Consider the following 13,579-nt stretch of genomic DNA (forward strand, 5'->3'; position numbering starts at 1 on the left):
ACTTTGGTTCACTGTTACAAAATTGTTAAAGGCACGGGCCTGTAACAGAGTAATGGACCCATTCTCTGTGCCATTAGTTTTACTGTATCTTTTAATTAGTGGCCAGTCATTACCCTTCTCCCTATCTCCCTTTCTCTCACAAACACAAACACAACTGCTCTTTGCCTGTTTTTTTTCAGTTTGGCCTCAGTGGGGGGGTGAAGGATGAGCTGGTCTTCTGCCTCCAGACAGCCTCTGGCGGTGGTACTTCTATCAACCCCATGCTGGCAGACCTTTACTGTTGACTAATAAGAGCATCTCCCATATAAACTACAGCGCTTCTCCACAGCTGCTCTCTAACTCTTTGGCTTGTCCTTTGTGTGACTCATGCTTTGTGTAACTTTGAGTGACTTTGTGTTCATTGTAATGTATTTTTCAAACAAATCCTGACAGTGTGTTATTTTTGAAATCCCAAAGATCCATGGCGTTGTGTTTTTCTCTCTCTCTTTGTCTTTCTGTGTGCTTCTTTTAGTCTCCCAACAAGCCGATTGAGACCCAGGACAAGATCCGCCCCCTGACCAGTCTGGATCATCCACAGAGCCCTTTCTATGACCCTGAAGGGGGGGCCATCGTCCCAGTGGCCAGGGTGGTGGTGGAACGAATCGCCAGAAAGGTCTGTCTGTTTTCATACCAGTCAACTCTTGATGGAAATAAAATGCTTGGTATCTCTTTTAGGATAATAATCATAATGCAGGCAATTATCAGATATAGGTCAACATTCAGACCGTCAGACCTCAAATTGTTAAGTCCCAAAAACTGCAGTTCCTGGAATGGCCACTTGACACTGGCTTCAAAAACTTAGTCAATCCCCATAGACCCCCACGCTAAAATGCCAAACTTTACAACAGAAGTGTTGTTTATAGCTGGATGCAAAAAATTATTTTATTCTTTATAGCTAATCTCCCCATTAATGCCTACGTACAGGATGTGCATTTTTATATAAGTCACCCATTTAAAATATATAAAGGCTTGAAGTTATGAATACTTAAAGGTGTAGCCGCTCTGAGTGACAGGTGGGTGGTGTCTCAACTGGTGTGTTCCAGCAGCCAGGCTTCATTTGACCCGCCTCAGCTCCCCCATGCTCCACCTCTTTGCCCATTTTTTGTTTCGAGAGTTAGGCAGTACAGTGATAATTAGCCCTTTGGTTTCACAGCAAAAAGAAAAAGAAGAGGTCCTCGGTTGGTCTGTTCTCTTTGATTGCAACTCTGCAAGTTTTTTAAATCTTCATAATTAGTGGTACTCTTGCTTTGTTGCTGCATTTGAGGTTATCCTCTACATATCCTCTATGTTTGGACATCTTCTCATTCAACGGTTTTCATGTTTTAAAAAAAAAAAAATCATGTTATTATAAAATTGTTTTAAACATTATAGATTAATACTGAAGACATCAAAACTGTGAAAGAACACATATGGAATTGAGTTTTTAAAAAAGAGTGTTTAACAAACCAGAATGTGTTTTATATTTTAGATTCTTTGAAGCAGCCACCTCTTGTTTTGATGACATCGTTGTACACTTCTGTTCTTCTCTCAGTCAGCTCCATGAGGTGTTCACCTGGACTGGTTTTTAGTTAACAGCCGTGGCATGTCAAGAGTTAATTTATGGAATTCCTTGCCTTTTTAATGTGTTTGAGATCAAACACATTAATAAGCAAAATGTGGCTACTTTAAAGAAAATTAAACATATTCTGCTTTGTTAAACATTTTTTTTTGTTTAGTACATAATTTCATGTGTGTCCTTTTGATGTCTTTAATATTAATCTACACTGTAGAAGACTAAATAAATATAAATAAAAAAATTTAATGAGATGGTGTGTCCGAACTTTGAACTGGTACTGTAATTAATTCACTGTTGTCACTCTTGATTCTATGCTGCACTGGTAAATCAAATTAAAATAAAATAAATAAACATGAAAGTAGAACTGGCATCCTTTACTATCTGCCATCATTGTGAAGTATAGATGTCTTTTAGAGCTTCAAAGCAGAGACAAAGACGAGGAGAGAGACACCTTTCTTTTTCTTCATCACTGCTCAGCAGGTACCAAAGTGAGTTCAGTCCTGTCCATCAATACAGATCAGTGCTGGATGTACTTCCTGTACTTGTGGAAGTAATGTTTCACAAGGTGAAAAAAAGTCACCGGAACACCTTCAACAAGTTTTGTTTGCTGCTTTCCTAATTAAACAAAAATGAAATATAAGCTTAATAAAATATAATAAATGAGGTAAGGTGTAATTAACAAGATATGAATGTGATATTTCATCAATCATTATATGAATGATGATGATTATGATGGGCAATAGTTCGACCAAAATCACCAGCAGTGTCAATTAATCTTAATTTATATCAAGAACAATAAATCATATAATACCTTAACTGTGTTGTGATGCAGCTCCTAAAAAACTTCAGCCAATAAAAATGACACAAAGCATTGAAAAAAAGTTAATTAAAACATTTATGGCAGGTATTAAAATTCACTCTGTGAAATATAACCTTTTTCTAATTATAATTTGATGGGCGGTGAAACACGTTCCCTGGGAATTCTGGCTGTAAACCAGAAAGCGATAAAAGGTTAGCGGTCCTTCAGTGGCATCTAGAGGCAGCTGAGGGGAGTTTATTCTATGATCCTTTTGCCATAGAACATTTCTCATCACTTACTTAAAAACACATGCACACACACTCAGTTTACACTTGCAGAATTGCAGAAATAACTGACTTTGATTCTTCTACAGTACGCATTGTCCTTGTGTATTGTATTAAAATAATGTGTAAGCTTATGCTGGCCTTCCCATTTGCATGCTGCCACTGTTTCTGATAACTATCACAAACAAACACAGGGATTTATCCAGAGCAAACAGAAAAACGAAGCAACAGAGCACCTACACAGTGCTGGAGTGTGTTCCCAACATTACTGTATGTCTGTGTGTCCACAGGGTGAACAGTGCAACATTGTGCCGGACAATGTGGATGACATTGTAGCAGATATTGCCCAGGAGGAGAAAGAAGAAGGTATGGAGCCTGCTCACATTCTCTCCCTATCCCTCTCTTATACAAGATTAAAAGCAAAGTTGACAGTGTCAGGCTATTATAGTATCTTTATTCCCTTTACCATGTTGCAGATGACACCCCTGAGACATGTATCTACTCCAACTGGTCTCCATGGTCTGCCTGCAGCTCGGCCACTTGTGAAAAAGGCAAGCGAATGAGGCAGAGGATGCTAAAGGCCCAGTTGGACCTTAGTGTGCCCTGCCCACACACCCAGGATTTTGAGCCTTGCATGGGGCCTGGATGTAGTGATGAGGGTGAGTACCTGACTATAGACTGAAGGTTTATGTGTTCCAAGAGGGAAAAAAGTCCACATATTTGATGATGTTAAAGACATCTCAAGTAAGTAAAGTTTTCCAACGGTTCAGCCTCTCCCGAGAACCTTTTTATCTCTTTGATAGCTTCTATGGCAGTGTTACGATTATTGTTCCATTAATATTTTGACATTTTGTAAAGTGATTGCATTTTCAAAAACTTTATTGTTGTAGGCCATCAATAATACCCAGGGTACCAGTCTGCTGCAGCAATGAAGTGGGAACAGAAGGAGAGCACTTTGTTTATATGGCAGGCTTTTAAATTTTTTATAGCAAGTCAAATTAAATTGCATGAGGCCATTAAATATATTTTGTAAGATGTTAAGGCAAAAAGAAATTATGTCTGCTGGTAGTTCATTTTTTTATCCTCTCTATTTCTAAATCTCCGCTCCCTGCAATAGTGTTTGCCCCAGAGGCAGCAGTCTGGGTATCCATGTAGATCAGTCAGTCTGTCACTCTTTGAGTTAAACAGTTTGGTCTAGTCTAATGACTAATAAAATATAATGGGATGACCCCATGACCTTTTGCCAAGCACCACCACCAAGTAAAACTTTCCTTACTTTCCAACACTGTATGACTAGTATGAATCATTTATATTAATCATTTTACATAGATAATTAAATGATGCAACCAAAAGTGGCTGCCCATTAAGGATGATCAATAGGCTGGAGTTTTCTATCAGCAAAAGAAACTCTTTATTGCTGGTTTAATGGCAGACAGATTGTGCTTTTAGAGTTTAATGATCTGTGCCATGTTTTACACCTTGAATGCTAAATATGCAAGGACCCTAACTTATGATAATATAGTAAACCTTATTGATGTAGCTCCTTTTAAAACTAAATTACAAAGTGTTTTACAGGGAGAAAAGACTACAATCCTGATTCCAGGGATAGGACGCTGTGTAAAACGTAAATGATAACAGAATGCATTAAATTCAGAATGTATATGAGTGTATATATTTACAAAAAACAAATGTTTCTCAATTGGACTGGGCAAGTGAAAACTACCAAAAATCAGTTTTTACGTACCCCAATACAAATGTGTTATTTATTATCAGTTAGAGATTATAGATTAGTAGATTAAAGTAAATTGTCATGTTTTACCTCCTGGAACAGTGCATTTGTAACTTTCAACAGAGATGACAAGGACATTAGAAGGCCCTAGACCCCCTACCTACTTCCATCATCAGCTCCTGAAAAAAATGTGTTTAATTATTTTATACCACTTGCCCGATCAGGCTAGTGAGTAGGAACAAGTACAGACTGCACCTTCACAGTTGTGACTCTGTTGCATTGACAGAATCTGTCCATAGACGGAAATGTAGGCATTTTGTAGGCAGACAAGGTGAAACAATACCAGCCACATGCTATTGGCTGGTAAGAAATACAGAAAATGAAATAAACTATGTCATAATGAAATTGCTCATTTATTCAAATGAACTGTGCTGAAAGTAGCTCCTGCTTCCTCCTGTGGCTGCACATAACACATGCACACAGGTATCCTTCTTCAGCGTAGCCTGGCTGACAGCCTACACACATTATCAATGGCATGAAAATAACATCCTGGAGAGACTTTGTATAAAATCATTATTACATGGTTCTTCTAATGTGAATGTTAGCACTTTGAAATTACATCTTAAAGTTGCCAGAGTACACAACAAGAAAATGTCACAGTTCTAATATTTAGCCTCTGCTGTATCTCCATACCCAAGACCAAATGCTATTTGACCACATGCCCCACTTGAATAATTATGAGATGTATGGGCTCCCGATGCTGCGTTTGTCAGTGTATGAATGAACTCCCAATGGTGGCAGGTGGCACCAGTGTGCCCTTGTAGCCTCGGCCACCAATATGAATGTGTGTGTGAATGGGTGAATGAGCGCAGTCTGTAGTGTAAATCGCTTTGGATAAAAGCACTATATAAATGCAGTCCATTAATAACAGCCAATTATAATATTAACAGTTATCATAATATTTAATTTTTTATCCTTACTTGACTTTTTTACAGTAGACGGATGAGGCAATAGGGTGAAAAAGGGGTGCAGAAATATTATTTGATGCCTATCACAATCTGATGTGTGATAACAGCAGTGGTATGTTTTCAAATGTGTATGTTGACATCACTTTTTTAAACATACCACTTTGTCATCACAAATGTTCATCTTGTAATTATATTCTGGCATTTCTGCACAGGGATGGACAGCTGGCGTGTGGAGTCTGTACACTAAAATCTGTGGATTATTATGAGGAACTGTGTTTGGGTGACAATTTGACAATTTCCAATTATAGCATAGATTGAAAGATGCACTTTTGCTGTTGCTGAGTGCTATCTTCTTCAAGATTAGTTTTGACTGATCTAACAATGATAAAGTCTTACAAACATTCAATTTCATGCTCAAAAAAAATAAATATTAATTTTCTGGGAAAGTAGAATTTCACTGTTTGTGCCTATAATCTTTATATTATTCCCCTGGATATAAAACCTGCATACAGTAACACACTAGTGGACCCTGGCTGTTGGTTATTATATGCAGCAGCAGCTTCTTGAATAAATAGTTCATTTTTCCTTTAATTCAATTGACGTTGATGTAACTATGTCATTAACTCATCTCCACTATGTGAAAAAAAGCACATGCTTTTCTGATCTACACTGGAATACTAACTTCTAAATACACTGAATAATTCTTGCTGGTCGAGCTACTTACTTGTATACTCACAAACAGAAAAATGAAGCAGAGCTGCCAGTGACATCCAATTATAGTTGCATGTGTTCACTAATCTAAAATAACAAGCATAAATGATCTACTACATCTAAGACTTCTTATTCATGTTATCTGTCTGTCACCTGCCTTTGAAAACAAATGACTACAAATTTATTTTGACATGAAAGAAAATCAGTTGATATGTGTGGCGTGGAACCCGGACACTTTTTAATGAGCGTAGATTTACAGCATTCCTGCCGTCTTTTAGTTGTGAGTGTTTGTTGTTTCAATGATGTTTTAACATAGAATGATTGCCGGAGCATAGAAAGTATTAGATCATTCAAAATAAACTAATGAGCTGTTTGGATTCACTGACTTTTATACAAAAAATGCATCTCAAAGTGATTTACACATTTCACCTATATATGTCAAAAAAGAAATTATTCTGGCAAAAGTAGGTAATAATAAAGGCAGTAGGATGGTGAGTTTATTAGCAGTCACTTTAAAGCCTATTTTATGTCCTTAGATCTAAAAGGAGACTGGTCCCAGCGGCAGTTTCACTATAGGTCTCTGTTCTGTCTCCCACTGTTTGGTACGCTGAACAGTAGAGAAAAAGATCTGATGGCTCCATCAGAGACTCATCTAGGAGCATATAAGCATTGTACCCAGGGGACAAGTCTATGAATAGTATAATAGATTTATAGACAAGTAGTGGGATCTATCCTAAGACTCACTGGACGATAATTCAAGAACTTGGTCCGGTTAAATCTGTAAGCAGCATTTTGCACAAACTGTGATGGATTTCTAGACTTTTTGTGCACAGACCTGAGAGTAATTCACAGCATTAATTAGGCCCATTTGTAACCACAGCATGCATGAGCTTCTCTGTATCTCAGATAGTGGTCATTTTTTAATGTTTATAAATGATAACATGCTGTTTTAGTTAGATTCCTAATGTGCAAAGTCAGATCAGACTCAACAGTGCGCATAATACCATCCTAATTTCTGTCCTGCTGTGTAATCTTCTAAGTGTGGTTAATTTTAAGGAAAGTTACTTCCCTTGTGCTCTGAGACTAAAAACTAAAACCTCTGTTTCCAATTCAGTCACCACTGCTTTATTGAGCAGAAAGTATTGTTCCTTTTGAAGCAAAGTTAATTGCTATTGGGTGTCAGAAAATGATATATAATCCATCTTGAAGAGTTTAATAACAAACCTCTTGTCCATTATGCATTATACATTCACACACTGGACTGCACTTGTGTATCACCACTTTACATTTCACTCTTCTGCTCAAATGCCTGTGTATGTAAAATCAAAAAAAATGAGGCTCACATAGTTGCATATGAAACCAGTAGCAAAGAAAAGCAAGTTGCAATTGTCTTTTGTCAATTAGGTATTTATTTGAAAGTTTAAATGAGAGGGCAGCTACGTTTATTTTAAGCAACAGCAATGTATGTATTTGATACAATTTAGAATTTTAGTTTGATGCAAATAAAATCATCACAACCCCAAAAAAACCACAGTACTGCAACACAAAAACATAGCACTGACTACAAAGGTAAGAGAAGCATCCCAGAGCCATAAACTCTATATATCAGCCTGTGATTAAGATTAAAATTTTAAGAGCGGAGTTAAGAAAAAAATGGCACTTCTTAAGAATGCTTTGTGAATCCGGCCCCAGGACTGTAAACACTAGAGACAAGTGGTTGACCTATATTTTCAATGGCCAATGTTGATATTTAGAGAGCAGGGCGGCCGATGGACACATAATGCTATCATGATTTTTGTTTGTTGGGTTTGTTTATTTTTGAATCTGATAAAATACAATTATGTAAGAAGAAGAAGAAATGAGACATAAAATTGCTGAACACAATTATTGCTCTATCTGCTATGTATATTTGCACTCTGGCTGTAGTTCAATTAAATAAATGCCGACAAATAGACAATGTTAGTCTAGTTGCCATCCCTGGTCAGTGAAATACTATAATAAATAAATAATTGGCTTCATATGTGCCGACATAGGATGATGCAGATGATCTCAAAATGGGCATTATGGGCAAATAACTCATCTTACTACTACTACAGAGTAGCTTCACCAAGCTCAACACAACAGGAAGCCAAATGAAAATTGTGTCAAGTATTACTTGATTACTTGATTAATTATACAGAGATTTGCCTCCTTGGACTAAACAGTTTACAGCTCAGTTTGTTTTGGATCCAGTTCTGGCTGAGGTGCAAGATGAACACGAATATCCTTTTTCTTTGTCACTTGGAATAAGCTCTGTGGATGTTTTATGGTGAAAAATCCTCCAAATGTTGATGTTTCACCTGTAATAGTCGTACACTGTCCAACACTTCACAGAAGTCACCTCCTGTCAATATTATTTCCACTAATGACTGTCAATCACACATGAAAGGAGATGCCCAGGTAGAGCAGTGTTTATATTCTCTCTGGGAGGAAAAATGTTAAAATGTTGGTAAAGAAACAACAAATTCACAGTTTTGAGTACCCTGTGCCCTTAAATAATTTTGTCATTTACCGTCATTTATCTGTCATTTATCACTGACCTCTCCTGAAGCTTGCTGACCTCTTCCTCTTTGTCATTTGACTCTTTAGATGCTTCCACCTGTATGTTGTCAGAGTGGATCACCTGGTCTCCCTGTAGTTTAACCTGCGGGATGGGCACACGTTCCCGGGAGCGTTATGTGAAGCAGTTTCCTGATGATGGCTCAGTCTGCACCCTGCCCACAGAGGAGACAGAAAACTGTGTGGTCAATGAGGAATGCTGTGAGTTCTCCATTTCCCCTGCTATGTGTATGAGCTCATCCTATAGATCTAATGTAAGTGGTGCTGTAGGTTTACTCTACCTCGTGTTTCCCTCTTGGCCTTAGCTCCCAGCAGCTGTCTGGTCACAGAGTGGGGTGAATGGGATGTCTGCAGTGCCACTTGCGGTCTTGGCATGAAGAGGAGAGAGCGCATGGTAAAGATGCCTCCTGCAGATGGCTCCATTTGTGGGGCAGAGGTGCTAGAGGTGGAGAAGTGCATGATGCCAGAATGCCGTGAGTAACAGCATTTTCAGGACCACAAATATCCTGATACCTCTTACACTTTAGCCTCATTAACCAGCTAGCCACAGGAGCTGGTAGCCTTACTCTAGATCCATGTCAGGAGCACTGATGAGACAATCTAACATTTAATTTCCCTGTAGAAACTGAACTTTCTTTTAGATTAAACCCAAACAATTAATTCAGAAAAACACTTTTGAATCAGCGTGTGTCCCCTTGTACCTTCATGATTTAATTGCCAGATGCTGCTACTGTTTGTGATTGTTTTTCTTTTAAGTGCTCTTTTCAGTTGCATTTAAAATATTTCACACCTGTACATGTTTGGTGTTAAAATATACATTTGAACACTGGCTGTATGTGTAATCGAGTGACTCCTGTTGTGTTTAGACACCATCCCCTGCATGCTGACTCCATGGTCTGACTGGAGTGACTGCAGTGTGACTTGCGGAAAGGGTACAAGGACACGACAGCGCACGCTCAAGTCCCCTGTGGAGCTGGGAGAGTGTACAGAAGAGTTAGAACAGGTGGAGAAGTGCATGCTACCAGAGTGTCGTAAGTATTTCTGTCTACACACCCACGTACTGTACAATGTATAATTTATGGTAATTTATGATAATTCCATCTTTGTTATGCAACTTGGTGCCTTGATGCAGATACATGCACTGCTACGGATGGGGGTTACTTCACAGGATACAGTGCAGAGAAAGGAAGTCAACTACCTCTGTGCTATGTACCTATTCTACATTTCAATTCATTTGGTCCTTGCTGGTATATATGAGAAATAAAAGATGAGTTTATGTGTTATATTCACTTTCAAGCTCAAATTAAAACTACTGTGAATACCATTAAATGACTTGCACTGTAGTGACAGGTCTAATATAAGGAAGGAATTACAAAAAACATGACAAAAAAAGCAAAGATTCTGAGTTAAGTCAGAGCTTGTTTGAGGTAATTTAGAAAAAAATGTACATAGACAACTTTATTTTACAAATATAAAAAGTCTCGCTCAGTGAATAGTTTGCTCCCAATTACTCAAAAACCAAATTCAAGGGATCCATATTAAAATCTTTGTCCATGTTGTGTCCATGGTAAATAATAATATTGGCTTAAAAATTCTAGTATTGGTTGTACCTCCATCATGATGTGTGTGGTTATTAAAACAGAGGAATATTTTAATAAAAGAAATCTGTCAGCATTTATATCTGCTATCTTGAGATAAATTATACTTGAAGCAAGAAAAGCTGTTGCCAAAACAGCCAAAACCATGAGCCTGCCAGGAGAAACACAATCTATCAATATGTCCCCCAAAAGAATTGTAACTTATTGGCTTTTTGCTCACAGGGCTTTTGTTGCAACGCTGTCTGTCTCTCCTCAGAGCAGCTGCTGGGTTACACCCACGGTGAAACACAAAAATGCACCAGAGATGATAACAAAACGCAAGAGACTCTTGCGCTGAACTGAGATGAATAAAGTGCACATAAATTAGGTAAAACACATAAAATAATAGTGTCATAATGTGCTTTGCTGTTTTATAGAGGTGGCTGCACTCATTGTGTTACTGTGTATGAAAGCTTTGCAAGTAAAAAGATCAAAACAAAGTGTTATATGCACATTAATAAAGCTAATTAGCTGATACTGAGCAGGGAAAGAAATTATCTTAATCGGCCAATACTGAGTCTATGAGATCACATTGGGACATCCCTAAACTGATGTATAAATCAACGTTGCTGTTTAAGAACATAGTTGTGCAGCTGCACCCCCAAGTCTGAGCCTAACAAAAAAGCAACATTTTATAAGTGCTAAAAGTGGGCAAGAGACTCCGAGGGGGGCAGGGAGGGACTGAGTAGGGGGCTGAGTGGGTGGCTTTGGTGTGTAACATGTCAACATTATTTTTATAAACTTGATGACATTGATACGTTGATTCCAACCAGTCGACTCTATGATCATTTAAAGCCCTGGACCTTGCAAGGACAATGCTAACAGAAGGATTGTCAATATTAACGGCAGCATTGATGTGTTTCATGATACAGTTATATAATTTAGTTTACAGCTCAGAAAACAAATTTATCTTTGATGTCAGTGCTTATTAGTTTGCAGCCGTGGTGAGGATGCTGCATCAGAGCCATGTGAAAACAAATCACACCTCCTGGCAAAACAGAAAAGTATTCTCTGCGGTGTCACTGTGTAATTTAAAATAAAACAAACTGTATTGCCTCAAGGTGGATTTATAATCCATGGCTTATATTTGCAGAAGATTGAATCAAACCCTATCTATCGCCCTCCTCATCAGTTACTCCTGTCATGTCAAAACTTCCTGTAAGAACACTTTGTTTTTGTCCAATTCTGTCTCCTCAGCCATTGACTGCATAATGTCAGAGTGGACTGAGTGGTCAGAGTGCAATAAGTCCTGTGGGAAGGGTCATACGATCCGGACACGCATGGTGAAGCTGGAGCCTCAGTTTGGAGGAGACACGTGTCCTGAAACCATCCAGAGGAAGAAGTGTAAGATCAGGAAGTGCAACCGGGGACAAGCTAACAGTGACGAGAAGAAACGACGTAAGGAACAGCGCGAGAAGAGAAGGAGCAAACAGGGCAGAGCTGAGGTCGCCTCTGAGCATCCGGGTTGGTATTGACTCTCGGTACAGTACGACATACAACACAGATGATAAAAAAGTTTGAAGAAAAGCAATATTTATTCTTTATTTCTATCTTCAGGGTGTAAAATGAGGCCGTGGTCGAGTTGGACAGAATGTACCAAGCTGTGCGGCGGAGGTATTCAAGAACGGCTCATGACAGTTAAGCAGAGGTTTAAGACTGCCCAGCTGTCCAGCTGCAAGGACAGGAAGGAGATCAGGGCTTGTAACGTGCACCCCTGCTAGGAAGGAGTGGGGGGACGTGGGAGGTGTGGAAGGGAGGGAGGGATGACAGTGGGGCTGGGAACGGGACAGGGCATGGCACACTGTCGCACAATGATCCAATGCACTCTGTTTAGGGCTGAAATGGCACACGCTTGAATCTGTCGTGGTTAAATCCTGAGCTCAGGTCAGTTGTCATTAATAGAAGATGAACTTAAAGATCTCACTGGAAAACTCTAGATTTAAACTCGGCTGATCCTTCTGTGCTTTCAAACTAGCTCTTACAAACATACGACTCTTTTGCAAGATTACTGTAAACATGTTGTGGTATAATATATCTTGAAAAATATAATTATGAAATATAAATTGATTTAATAAGAAGATAAAGAACTGTTATATCTTGTGGTATCCTTATGTAGTACAGTATATTCCAGACTTTAAAGCACAGGTGCCCAGCCATTCCAGTGTTTTATACGCCTTCAATTGTTCAGTTGTTTCTAGGACACAAAATGCCCAGTTGGCTTTTTACCCAGCTATACTGTTGTACATGTAGATGCACCACGATTGAGATCTATATGATTTTGAGCATTATTAGAAGATTTTGTTATTTTTTTGCTGTGGAATTTTTTGATAAGAATGTGTCCCAAGATTCTTACCAAAGTCTTGTGTAGATGTTTTCTAGATGTCTCCTCCTCCTTTTCTTTATCTCTGTTCCTCTAACATATTAATATTTTGGAATAATATCACCTTTACAATAAAAGTAAATGTGACAACTTGTCACCTGGCTCTGTCCTTTTATTTCTGGGGGATGGTTTACACTTCTGCTGCCACTAGATGGCAATAACTAGCTTACAATCTTTGCCTTTCATAGGAAACTGCTCATTCCTGAGGCTGCTAGTTCTAATGTCATTCGGTACCAACTGACTTGTACCATCCCTCAATAGATATAACAGCCACAAGGGGGCAGTGTGATGAATGGAAGACATTCAAAATTACGGGAGGGTATTTTATTCATTTTTATAATGTAATGTGGTCAGTGGTTGAAGTTATTCTTTAGTTCCTTTACCTAAGTATAAAAGTTTACCCCAAAATTAAAATAAATATTTCTCCTCTTACCTGAGTGCTATTTATCAATATAGATTATTTTAGTGTGAGTTGCAGAATGTTGGCTATAGAGATGTCTGCCTTCTGTCAAATATAATGGAATTAAATGGCACTCAAAAAAAAAAAGCAAAAACTCAACCACAATGACTATAGTTCCTGCATGAAATATTGCCAACACTGCAACTAGATAAATAGCACTACTGCTCATTTCAGTACATGAAGTAGCATCAACATTACTCATTATGCAGAATGGTCCATTTTATATAATTAATAAAGATAAAATAATAATGATAATTAATAATGAATTCGGTAGCTGTGTAGTGACGTGTAAATGATGTATATTTTGCTTATTTCTCTCATTTTTTCGCCAAATTAACAAATTTATCCCTTTTTTTATATTTATTATGCACTGGCTGGAGAAGCACTGCAGTTTCCTTGTGTACCTGATGTGCAATGAC

At 38.2% G+C, this 13,579-nt stretch overlaps 1 protein-coding gene across 1 annotated transcript in view; it reads left to right on the plus strand.

Moving 5' to 3' along the window:
* spon1a (spondin 1a) overlaps positions 1–12,794 on the plus strand; it is a 77,549-nt gene extending 64,755 nt beyond the window's left edge. Inside the window, exons 9-16 of the mRNA XM_059354293.1 lie at positions 512–652; positions 2,968–3,043; positions 3,154–3,336; positions 8,714–8,884; positions 8,989–9,156; positions 9,550–9,714; positions 11,518–11,784; positions 11,878–12,794. Of these exons, the coding sequence (XP_059210276.1) occupies positions 512–652; positions 2,968–3,043; positions 3,154–3,336; positions 8,714–8,884; positions 8,989–9,156; positions 9,550–9,714; positions 11,518–11,784; positions 11,878–12,041 (1,335 nt within the window). The 3' untranslated portion in view covers positions 12,042–12,794. The remainder of the gene's footprint in view (positions 1–511; positions 653–2,967; positions 3,044–3,153; positions 3,337–8,713; positions 8,885–8,988; positions 9,157–9,549; positions 9,715–11,517; positions 11,785–11,877) is intronic.
* The last annotated feature ends 785 nt before the right edge of the window (positions 12,795–13,579 follow it).

Source organism: Centropristis striata, chromosome 2 (assembly GCF_030273125.1).
Source record: "Centropristis striata isolate RG_2023a ecotype Rhode Island chromosome 2, C.striata_1.0, whole genome shotgun sequence".
Lineage (NCBI taxonomy): Eukaryota > Metazoa > Chordata > Actinopteri > Perciformes > Serranidae > Centropristis > Centropristis striata.